This window comes from Camelina sativa, chromosome 14, assembly GCF_000633955.1.
Source record: "Camelina sativa cultivar DH55 chromosome 14, Cs, whole genome shotgun sequence".
Lineage (NCBI taxonomy): Eukaryota > Viridiplantae > Streptophyta > Magnoliopsida > Brassicales > Brassicaceae > Camelina > Camelina sativa.
The window spans coordinates 3632683-3643004 of NC_025698.1; the positions used below are offsets into that span (position 1 = coordinate 3632683).

The 10322-nt window shown below is 38.1% G+C and overlaps 3 protein-coding genes across 4 annotated transcripts; 1 reads left to right on the forward strand and 2 right to left on the reverse strand.

The window, feature by feature from the left end:
* On the reverse strand, window positions 1051-4116 carry LOC104739440 (cysteine desulfurase 1, chloroplastic-like). Its single transcript, XM_010459786.2, has 9 exons — window positions 3822-4116; window positions 3406-3699; window positions 3063-3249; window positions 2795-2940; window positions 2642-2714; window positions 2460-2523; window positions 2281-2380; window positions 1946-2104; window positions 1051-1440 (listed from the first exon to the last, which is right to left on the reverse strand). Exons 1-9 carry the CDS (start codon window positions 4026-4028, stop codon window positions 1270-1272), a joined length of 1401 nt encoding a protein of 466 aa, XP_010458088.1. The 5' UTR covers window positions 4029-4116; the 3' UTR covers window positions 1051-1269.
* Window positions 4971-5957, forward strand: LOC104739441 (cucumber peeling cupredoxin-like). The gene is made up of 2 exons (XM_010459787.2): window positions 4971-5303; window positions 5439-5957. The coding sequence occupies exons 1-2, from the start codon at window positions 5105-5107 to the stop codon at window positions 5933-5935; spliced, it is 696 nt and encodes a 231-aa protein (XP_010458089.1). The 5' UTR covers window positions 4971-5104; the 3' UTR covers window positions 5936-5957.
* On the reverse strand, window positions 7189-10246 carry LOC104739442 (palmitoyl-acyl carrier protein thioesterase, chloroplastic-like). Of its 2 annotated transcripts, XM_010459788.2 has the most exons (6): window positions 10015-10246; window positions 8850-9386; window positions 8624-8757; window positions 8289-8402; window positions 7978-8149; window positions 7189-7890 (listed from the first exon to the last, which is right to left on the reverse strand). In XM_010459788.2, exons 2-6 carry the CDS (start codon window positions 9357-9359, stop codon window positions 7570-7572), a joined length of 1251 nt encoding a protein of 416 aa, XP_010458090.1. In that variant the 5' UTR covers window positions 9360-9386; window positions 10015-10246; the 3' UTR covers window positions 7189-7569.

Below are 10322 nucleotides of genomic sequence, written 5' to 3' on the forward strand. Positions count from 1 at the left end.
AAAAAACAAAGGTTGAAATCCCAATGATCGATTAGAAAGAAAAAGAAACAGAGACGAGTTAAGATGAATGTGACCACCACCGTACGCTTGGAGTCGGAGTGACTGTTGTATAGAGAGAGAGAGAGAGGAACTTAAAATAAGGAAAGATGTGATTATGTGAAAAATTAGTGAGAGCCTTCTTTTATAGATGAGGTTTTACATTGTCGGTTAAGCTCTTTCCTTTTTCTTTTCTTTTCCAATTTCCTTTGTTATTATGATTATAATTATTTTTTGATTTTCCGTACTATTTTTCGAATAGGCTTCAAATGTGTTGTCTAATACATAATTTCCTTCTTTGTTTTTGCTAACTGCTGTGCTCGATTCTTTCTTTTTTGTTTTTTCCTTTTTTTTCTTACATTCAACTTCAATGTATTCATTGGTCAAATTAAACCAGAAACAAATTTTACGTTTACTGGAAAATCAACGCAAACCAAATTAAATCGGGTCTCATCTTGAAACTATATTTTCTAAACCCGACTGCATATATACACTTACTCATACACTCAAAATTAAAGATAATATTAATCCTACCATCTTACAATGATGAAATCGATGAACAAAGAGACTTGTCAAATAGTTTTCTTATTTCTTAATCGTAACAAATTTTACAAAGTAAAAACTTACATACCAAAGGTTAAGCTAAACCGGAAATCTATTCAAACCAGCTTCTCTAATATTGTTTCGTCATAGGAAACTAAGTGATTATGGCGTTAAATTTTAGTCAACATGTCAATGATTTGTAATTTTGACACTACCTTTGAACTGTAAAGAAGAGAGTATTATGTTCAGTTTGGGGTTGTTATATGGTCTGCTGCATTTGATTGCTACCAGTTGAGAAGAGATTCAAAAGATTGTTGAGCTACACAACCTACAGAAAGAGTTGGACAGGTTTGTAGAATGCTACAACGATGAACTACGAGGCAAAAATAACAACAGATTGCCACTCGCGAGCCTCCTATCCTGCGATTTCAGGGCTGTTATCTGGCGGGCCATTCAGCTCAGACTTTCATGTGGTTTTGTAAATTAATGATCTAGGAGAATCCTGAAAACTGTCCGTGACTGACTGCCAATACATTAAGTCTAATTACAACACAATGGGCCCTTGGGGAGTTGAAGAACCAACATCTACTCCCATTGATTATATATATGTAACAGATTTAAATAAATAGCCGTTGGAGGCAATATAACATACAACCAGCCGAGAGATCCAGCAGAAAGGTGTTATTCCACTTATTTGAAAGAATTGAAGAAGCTCACGGTGTCTGCAAGCGCAACGACAAAGGAGTCAACGTCCTCCTTCGTGTTATAAAAGTAGAGGCTGGCGCGCGCACTTGCATTTACTCCAAGATACCGGTGGAGTGGCTGTGCGCAGTGGTGTCCTGACCTTATCGCAACTCCATGCTGCAAAATACAATATTTGCTTCAGTTTTCATTCTACTACGGATCTTCAGATGAGAGAGAGCAAAGTATGCTTCAACAAGATGCTAGATGATCAAGAACCTCAAGGTTTAGGGGTTAGACGTTTGAGGTAGACGATAAACTAGATGATGCAGGGGTTTTGTTTAAACCTAATTAGCAACAGAGTCCAGACTCATGTTTTACACATGGTATTTCACCTAAGTCCTAACCACTTGGAATTACTAAGAATAACCACCACAATTAATAAGCTGAGACCACATGATATCCTAAGCTAGGCATTTAAGATTCGCTTCGCCCTCTAAATGGTTACATTATCCACCCAGAAGAGAGTTAGAGTGGTGCATCTACCATTCACTGAGATATGTAGGTAGTGCCCTACTGCCCCACTCTTCTAGGGGTACTAGCTCTTCTCGAGAGAATGAATATCTATTGAAGATAAGAGAAAATCAGCAAGTGATAGGACAGATAGCTCTCAGTTATAGCATACCTGTTGATCAAGAAAGGTTGCCAAATCAGTTGGGTGCAATCCCTCCACATTAAAGGAACAAAGAGCACCCCTGTGAACACTTTCAGAAGGTCTGGGGCCATATATCCGGACATCAGGAAGGGCAGACAGTTTTCCGTACAAATACTTACCAAGCTCTACCTGGAAGACATAAGAAATTAAAATTACAGTAAGAAAGAGAACATGTGAAGATCAAAACATCTTAGCTAGTTCTCCGAGAAGAAAAAAAGTGTCTGACTATACTTCAGTGACTAAAAAATCACTACGCATTCCATTTACGGTCATTGATATCTAATTGTAGAAAAATCATATCAAACCTCATATTCATGGATTTTTGGCATGCCAATCTCCGACAAATAATCAATTGCTGCTCCAAGGGCAATCGCTTCTCCTATTGCGGGTGTTCCAGCTTCAAATCTGGTAAGAATTTATATCTACTTATTTCCAAATGGTAGCAAATATGCAAATTACAAACTAATATAAGTAGAACCCCAACCTGGATGGAGGTTCCGCATAAGTTGAATGATCAAGAAATACATCTGAGATCATTTCTCCGCCACCTTAAAAAAAAGGACGGAAATAAGAGGAAAAATAGATGAGTTAGCCAGTCCAGGCCCATCCTTGATTAAACAGATACGATGACTATTTTCGTTAGGATATACTTGATAAATGGCTTACCTAGGAATGGAGGCATGGATTGGAGAAGATCACTCTTACCATATAAGAACCCAATGCCTGTAGGTCCACACATCTGAATCATGATTATCATATTACTACAAGCTTGCCACAAGGCTTATTAAGTATCTGAGAAAGTAAGTAAACAATTCCAACCTTGTGAGAAGACGCAACTAGGAAATCAGCATTTAACTTCTGGACATCAACCACCATGTGAGGAACACTTTGACAAGCATCCACAAGAACTTTCGCTCCAACGTTGTGTGCACAGACCACAATCTCTTCAATGGGAAGACAAGATGCTAAACACAGAGATAAACAATTAGATACTTACCTAATCCTCTAAGTATCAAGGAAAAAAACAAAGACACATATACAAGCTGAATAAACTAATTATGATAAGAAGATGAAAAAAGGAATCTACCCAGGACATTTGAAACATGATGAACTGCGACAAGCTTTGTCTTTGGAGAAATCATTTCTCTCAACTTGTCAACGTCTGGGACTTCATCTTCATTCAACATCACATATTTAAGAACTGCTCCAGTCTTTTCAGATACTAATTGCCAAGGAACAATGCAACTATGATGTTCGGCCACTGTTAGACTAACCTGAAAAGCTAGCATCATTCACAATCTCACTTGCTATTGGAAAAGGAAAACAAAGAACAACACTTTTGACTGTGAAACAAAGGACTCAATGTAAGCAGATAAACATAGATACCAAGATATATAAGTAAGATGGATTGAGAAAGTAAGGGGGCACACCTCGTCTCCAGGTTTGAGGTTCAAAAGACCCCATGAATAAGCTACAAGATTAATAGCTTCAGTTGCATTCCTAGTGAAAACGATCTCTTTGCTATCCGAAGCGTTGATGAAACGAGCAACCTTTTTCCTAGCCAACTCAAATTCATCAGTAGCCTTGGCACTTAAATAGTGTATCCCTCGATGAACGTTTGAATTATAGAACTCGTAGTAGTTCTGCAAAGCCTCCAATACAACAGACGGCTTCTGAGAAGTTGCAGCACTGTCTAAGTACACAAGCTTAGACCCATTCACTTCCTAAAAACTCAAATCGAAGTTTAAAAAAAATTTGGTGAGCTCTCCAAGTTTTTCAACTACAAGCCTACTTCACTATCCCCAATCTATTCGGATTTATACGATTAGGGTAAGTTAAAACAAACCTGGTGTAGAATTCTGAAATCTTTTCGAACGCGATGGCCGAGAGAGACGGATTCGGAACTGGTGGCGACGGTGGCGGAGGAAGAGGCGGCGGAAAAGACGGATAGCGAAGAGGAGCGGCGGACGCGGGAGAAGCTCCGGTGTCCGATGGAGATGGCGTTAGGGGCGAGTGATTTGAAAGAGGGGAGTTTCATAGCCACACCTTCCATGGTGGGAGACGACGAACGAAGAAGAGTGGATTGTTTAGCTCGTGGGTGGGTGGGTTAGTTCAACTGGTGTGTTGTGTAAAGTAAGTGGGGAGAGTCTTCGATGTCACAAGTTCGACTACAGGTGACGGCGAGAAACATTAATTTTAATCTGCAACTACTGCAGTGATTTGGGCCGCATAAGGCCTCTTGTATGGGCCATTGGTTTTAAAAGTCCAATAAAACGAGATTAACTACGAGACACGTAACCTATAATATCCAATTAGTATAGTAAAAGACAGTTGGCAGAGATATTTTTGAGAGTAGGGAAGCGCAGACAGCAAAAGTAAGGTGGGAGAGATCACATGGGGAAGAGCGAAGAGGCGTTGTCATCTGATTGGACCGACCACTTAGTATCGTCTCATGTTCCTTTGTTGTAGTTTGTAGCCCCCAAACTTCAAGACTTGTCCACATGTCAAACTCACACATGTCTTAGTTTTTATGCAGTCAATGACGAGCTAGCTCATCATTTATAACTNACTACAAGTGACGGGCGAGAAACATTAATTTGTTAATCTGCAACTGAAACCTTACTGCAGTCATTTGGGCCGCATAAGCCTCTTGAATGGGCCATTGGTTTTCAAAGTCCAATAAAATTGTTTGGTTTACCGGTTTAGTCGAGCGGATCCGTATGGACTTTTGAAAACACTAAACACGTAACCTATAAATATCCAATTAGTATAGTAAATACAGTTGGCAGAGATATTTTTGAGAGTAGCGCAGACAGCAAAAGTAAGGTGGGAGAGATCACATGGGGAAGAGCGAAGAGGCGTTGTCATTTGATTGGACCGACCACTTAGTATCGTCTCATGTTCCTTTGTAGTTTGTAGCCCCCAAACTTCAAGACTTGTCCACATGTCATACTCACACATGTCTTAGTTTTTATGCAGTCAATGACGAGCTAGCTCATCATTATAACTTTATTGTGTGTACAGAGTCTTATGCTTTTCTTTATTACAAAGAAAGATAAAGCAAAAGAATCATAATTTATAAATAAGAGAAAACGAAAGAGGAAAAAAAGAGAGGAAGCTAGAAGAGTCATGTTGAGAATGAGATCTTCTTCCTATTGTGGTGCTATACCCATCACGTGCCTTATGGTTCTGAGTTTGTCATCAGCTGATGCGTACAAGAACTACACTGTGGGAGAGTCCACGGGATGGTTCGATATTCAGGAGAAACCCTCTGCTAATTATCAAAAATGGGCTGATTCCAAATCCTTTTCTTTGGGTGATTTCCTCAGTAAGTTTCCCAAATCCTCTTTCAACCCTAGTTTCGTCGGTTTCGTTACAGTTTTTAGCCAAAAGAAACTACAATTCGTATGGTGTGCTTTTGGTTCTCAGCGTGATTAACATATTTGTGTTGTTTTCAATGTAGTTTTCAACACGGACAGCAACCATTCGGTGGTACAGACATATGATTTCAAAACATACAAAGAATGTGATTACGACAACAATGAAGACAATAGTACAACAGAGTGGTCAGCTGCAAATCCTTCATCAACATCCCCCGTTCCCGTCTCAATAAGTGTTCCTCTTGTTAAAGAAGGTTCCAACTATTTCTTCTCAGGAGCTTATGATGGCGATCAATGTAAATTCGGGCAGCATTTTATGATCAATGTCACACATGGTCAGGGCTTACCTGGTTTATCATCACCAGATGAAGATGCTACTGCGCCTGGACCAGGAGAATCCTCTCAGTCCGGTGATGATGAAGTTGCTCCTGATACCATCGTCCCGGCCAATTTCGACCATCCTAAAGATATTGAGAGTGATGATGATGATAAAGTGGTTCATAGCAAAAAGAGTTCTTCTTCCGTGACAAAGTCTAATCTGTTTTGTTTAGTTTTTATGGGATTCTTTGCATCATTTTAATCAAAAATCTTCTTCTTCATAACTAGAATATTTGTATGTATTGAGCCTTCTGTTTTCTAAAGATACCCTATCCTTGCCTGATAATTAAAACAATGATAAAGAAACTACTATTAGAAATGAAGATAAAAACAGAGTACAGAAATGTGTTTTCCACTTATTGAATCTTTTTATTATTAATTAAGCTCAGTAGTTATTTGGGATTTTAATGTCCTAAAAGTTCTCTAAGTTTTGGAGTCGCACTCGTGCTTCAACATAGAACTGCAATAACGTTTTGATGATTTATTAGTTTATCTATCAACAATATGCATTATAACGGATTTAAATCTGGTAGGTGACAACTGACAACAGTACAGAACTACAGACTAATCTAATTTGTTTGATTGCATCTACATTTTCCTTTAGTCACAAATCTATAAAGTTAATTAATTAATATTCATCCATTATCTGAACTGTTTTTTCTTACCATTTTTATTACAAATAGTTGTATTGGAACAAAGAATTAAATAATTTAATGGATTCTAGAACTTCCAATCACAGGGATTACATCAAATATAGAAATTTTTGTTAACTACAAGTTAAAACAAGTATATGACAATAATAGAATAAACCATGGAGCTTTTTAAGGTCAAATAATTTTCACAAGAAGATAAATGATTAGAACATCGATATGGTTTAGCCAATATAATCATAACATGTACAATTTGGACCAATGACAAGAACCTGAGGCTGAGCTATGAAAAGGTGAAGGAGGCGTTAACATGTTGATTCAAGAGACTATTGAATTCCATTAAGAATGATGATGCGTATCATGTTTGACCACATTTCTGCTAGTCAATCAACTCTAAAATAAAAGGGATTACTTGTGGTCAAGACAATAATGAAAATTTAAAATTCATTGTTAATGGAGAATACTAAAAATTGAATCACCTAGCAACTTCCAGTTATATTCTTGCACTAATTTTAACTTTAACTATGTTTTTAAAATTATCTTTATCATCTTTTGCTTTCATTTCACGCAAATATTTTTCTGTTAAAATAAGCTGTAATCTGCTATGGAGTATAAGTACTTTATTTTGCTTTCATTTTATCGTCTCTTTCCGGATTTAGTTAACTAAATCTTGATAATAGATTTCACTTTACGGATTCCAATATGCGATGGCTTTATTGCTTTTTGGTAAAGGGCATTTGCAGGACAAAACCGTTTTGGTTGCTCGATCGTGTCTATTTAATAGCCTTTCACTTAAATTTACAGGTACAAAGAAAGGCATCACATTCATTACAACATCGTCCACATGCTTTGTTTAGCTGGAAACAACTACAAAACTCAACAAAGTACAATAAATTTAGGATAAGAGAGTTGATGCCTTGTCTTCCGCTGGCACATGGGACACATAAATAAACATAATTCGTAATGAAATGGCACCCATTTTCCCATAAGCAAATAAATAAATAAATATAATAAATCTCCATCGAAAATTAAAAGAAGAAGAGAAAACAAAAAAAAAGAAGCAAATATACAAAGGGTGACCGAAGCTTTTGAGAGGAGGAAATGAAATGGTGCTGGTGGGGGTTGCAAGCAAGGTGGTAGCAGATATAGTTACAAAGGAACCAAATGAGCCATTGTTGTAATCTTTTTACGGTGTAGTTCCCCAAGTTGTTGTTGGTGTTTTGCTACTCCACTCTGTTCTTCCTCTCACCACTTCAGCTCCATCCTGGAGTCGAAGCAAATGCTGACACTCCACATCACCAGCTGTTGCGAGGTTACCCATATCGCAACCCGAAACTGCTGTGAGCGACTGAAGGACACTGTCTCTTCCGCATTCCCTCCGATACTCCAGAGTCATGCTTTTCAGCTTCTGCCTCTCCATTATTCCCACTGGAGCACTCTCCAGGATCCACCCAATGTACTTTACATTATTCACATGCTGGTTAACATCAAGGTCACTCCATCGCGGCTGGAAAAAGATAATTACCAAACCGTAAGAGAGTTTTAGATGCTGGGAATCAGTTTGATGAAACGTATAGCAGATAAATATACTCACAGTAAGACCAGATCGAACAAAGTCAGCAGTCTTGTCATCAAGTTTTGTTAACTTTCTGCTGTCCTCGGTAAGGACAGGGTCAGAATTCACAAAATAAGGTTCTATTTCCCCTCGAACCTCTTCAGGAATCTTTGACAATCTCCTTGTCAGTTTATTCATCATCACCCAAACACTGCAAAAGAATATTTTGCAATAATTCTATCAAATATGAAACAGAGAGCACAGACATCAACAGCTACATCAGAAAGACCAATGAATGGTCACTTGCAGATAACGAGAATAGATTGACTTAGCCTAGAGTAAAATCTAACCTTGATGCTCGTGTTAAGGTTTCTCCAGTATTGCAATCCCGAACTAGCCAATCACGACGCATACCATTCTTTCCAGACTGACTGACCCATGTATCAACTTCAACAACATCTCCCCTGTGAGACATATATTGAATAAGCAAATGAGTTACGATGCAATAAAACGCAATATCAACTAGCCATAAATATGTAGAATCGGAAGTGATTATATGAACAAACGACGCAGCGTATACATTATTTTCTCAAACCTGGTTATAAGAAGTGATAGCATATTGAAGTTTATGCAGGAGAATCTGGATAACTCACAACAAAAGAAGAGATTTTCGGGAATAGCTTACCAAGTAGGATATTTATCAACAACAACCTGCATACGAGTGACGACCCATATCAGGTTCTTCTTAAACATCTCAGGGGTAGAGCCAAACCCATCTCCCAGCAGTCCGGCAGTCTTAACATGATTAAGCGCCGTTTCCTGTAATAAGCAGAAGAGGTAAATCATGCAAATCAACAAAGAGCAGTGACAACATGTTGACTATATAATAATAACCATAATCCAAGTGGTACCTGCAAATGATTCATGACTGTTTCTATAGATGCTGCGCGATCAGCACCTATTTCATACGACCTAATAGAGAAATTCTGACGGAAGACGAGGCCATCCTGAACTATTCTGCCAATACCAAAAGGATCCATAAGCATGTCAGAACGCCTGGGTTTCCAGTCGAGCATCATCCACTGTTTCTCAGCAGCTAAGAAAATAGTAGTAATGGCAGCGAGAAGCATGCTCCAGTCAGGAAGCTGGTTGATGAAAGTTCTCGGTGCAGGGGGATGTGAGGACGTTTCGGTATCAGACCTAACGATGTCAACAGAACCAGGCAAACCAACTTTTTTGCCATTAATCTTGGGAGGAGCTTGAGCGTTTGGTTTAACCTTCATCCTGGCAGAGTTAGGTGGAGAATTGAGTCCAGCAAAATTAGTGGAACCAATCTTGTTTCCTCCCTTTCCATTAGGATCAAGAGAGGAAGAAGAAGAAGGAACAGGAAAGAATGAAGACGTAGCAGAGGTGGCCACCATGACGAGGAGATGAACCGTTCAAAGACACTGCCACCAAACCAAAAAAAAAAGAGCTAACTCAGTGTGAGTGCCATTAAATAAATAAATGCTTCACCATTAACAAAAGGATCTTCCTGAAGTAGATATAATCTCAAATTAACCAAAAAAAAAATGCCAGAAGAAGAAAAGGGCTTCCATAAACGAAGCCTAAAAATCTTAAAACGCACACAAAAATTAACAAAACCAAACAAACAGATAATTACTGAGCTTAAATCCGAGGGTCAAATCCAAAGTGTAGAGAACAGAGCCATAGAGAGAGCATAGTGGATGCTCAAAATCGTCAAATTTTTCATTCTAAAGCATTCAACATTCCCCAAAAGTTTTATGAGGATACCAAATTGATACAGGTAAGTTGAGAACCAAAAAAAAAACCCAGATCTGAAATCTAAGGAAGAAAGAACCGAAGCGAGAAGAAACTAAAGTTAATAAAAATCAGATCTTCGAAACCCCCGAAAAAAAAAAAAAAAAACATAGATTGAGAATGTAATTCGAATTTGAAAAGCAATCAGATGACGAATCCAAGGCAGAAATTAAGAAGAGATTCAGAAGAAGAATTAAAGCTTTTTTTTTTTTTTTTAAAAAACGAGAGGGAGAGAGAGAGAGAGAGATGTTTTACCCAGGATGAATGAAAAGAGCAGATGAGAGAATGATTGAAGAAACAAAACGAAACGCCAAAAAAGAATCAGCAACGTCTCTCCAAACCCTAAATTCTTTCTCCTTTCTTCGGCAGCGCCTCCCTGTCTCTCACGATCTCCTCTGCCTCTCTTTTCTTTTTTGTTTAAAACTTTTTTTGTTGTCAAATATTTTTTTGGCAAATTCAGGTTTTTTTTTTACAACAGTTTGTTTTTAGGGAGAACAAAAAAAAAAAAACAAATATTTGGGGAGAAGAAGAAAAGTCNAAAAGTCTATAAGGTGGGTGGGTGA

Coding starts and splice junctions, on each gene's coding strand:
- LOC104739440 (XM_010459786.2), bottom strand. CDS start 4,028: ATGGAAGGTGTGGCTATGAAACTCCCCTCTTTCAAATCACTCGCCCCT. Junction 3,700..3,821: donor ATTTCAGAATTCTACACCAG/GTTTGTTTTAAC, acceptor TTGAGTTTTTAG/GAAGTGAATGGGTCTAAGCT. Junction 2,941..3,062: donor TCATGTTTCAAATGTCCTGG/GTAGATTCCTTT, acceptor CTCTGTGTTTAG/CATCTTGTCTTCCCATTGAA.
- LOC104739441 (XM_010459787.2), top strand. CDS start 5,105: ATGTTGAGAATGAGATCTTCTTCCTATTGTGGTGCTATACCCATCACG. Junction 5,304..5,438: donor TTCTTTGGGTGATTTCCTCA/GTAAGTTTCCCA, acceptor TTTTCAATGTAG/TTTTCAACACGGACAGCAAC.
- LOC104739442 (XM_010459788.2), bottom strand. CDS start 9,359: ATGGTGGCCACCTCTGCTACGTCTTCATTCTTTCCTGTTCCTTCTTCT. Junction 8,758..8,849: donor CAGTCATGAATCATTTGCAG/GTACCACTTGGA, acceptor TGCTTATTACAG/GAAACGGCGCTTAATCATGT. Junction 8,150..8,288: donor ACCTTAACACGAGCATCAAG/GTTAGATTTTAC, acceptor ATTCTTTTGCAG/TGTTTGGGTGATGATGAATA.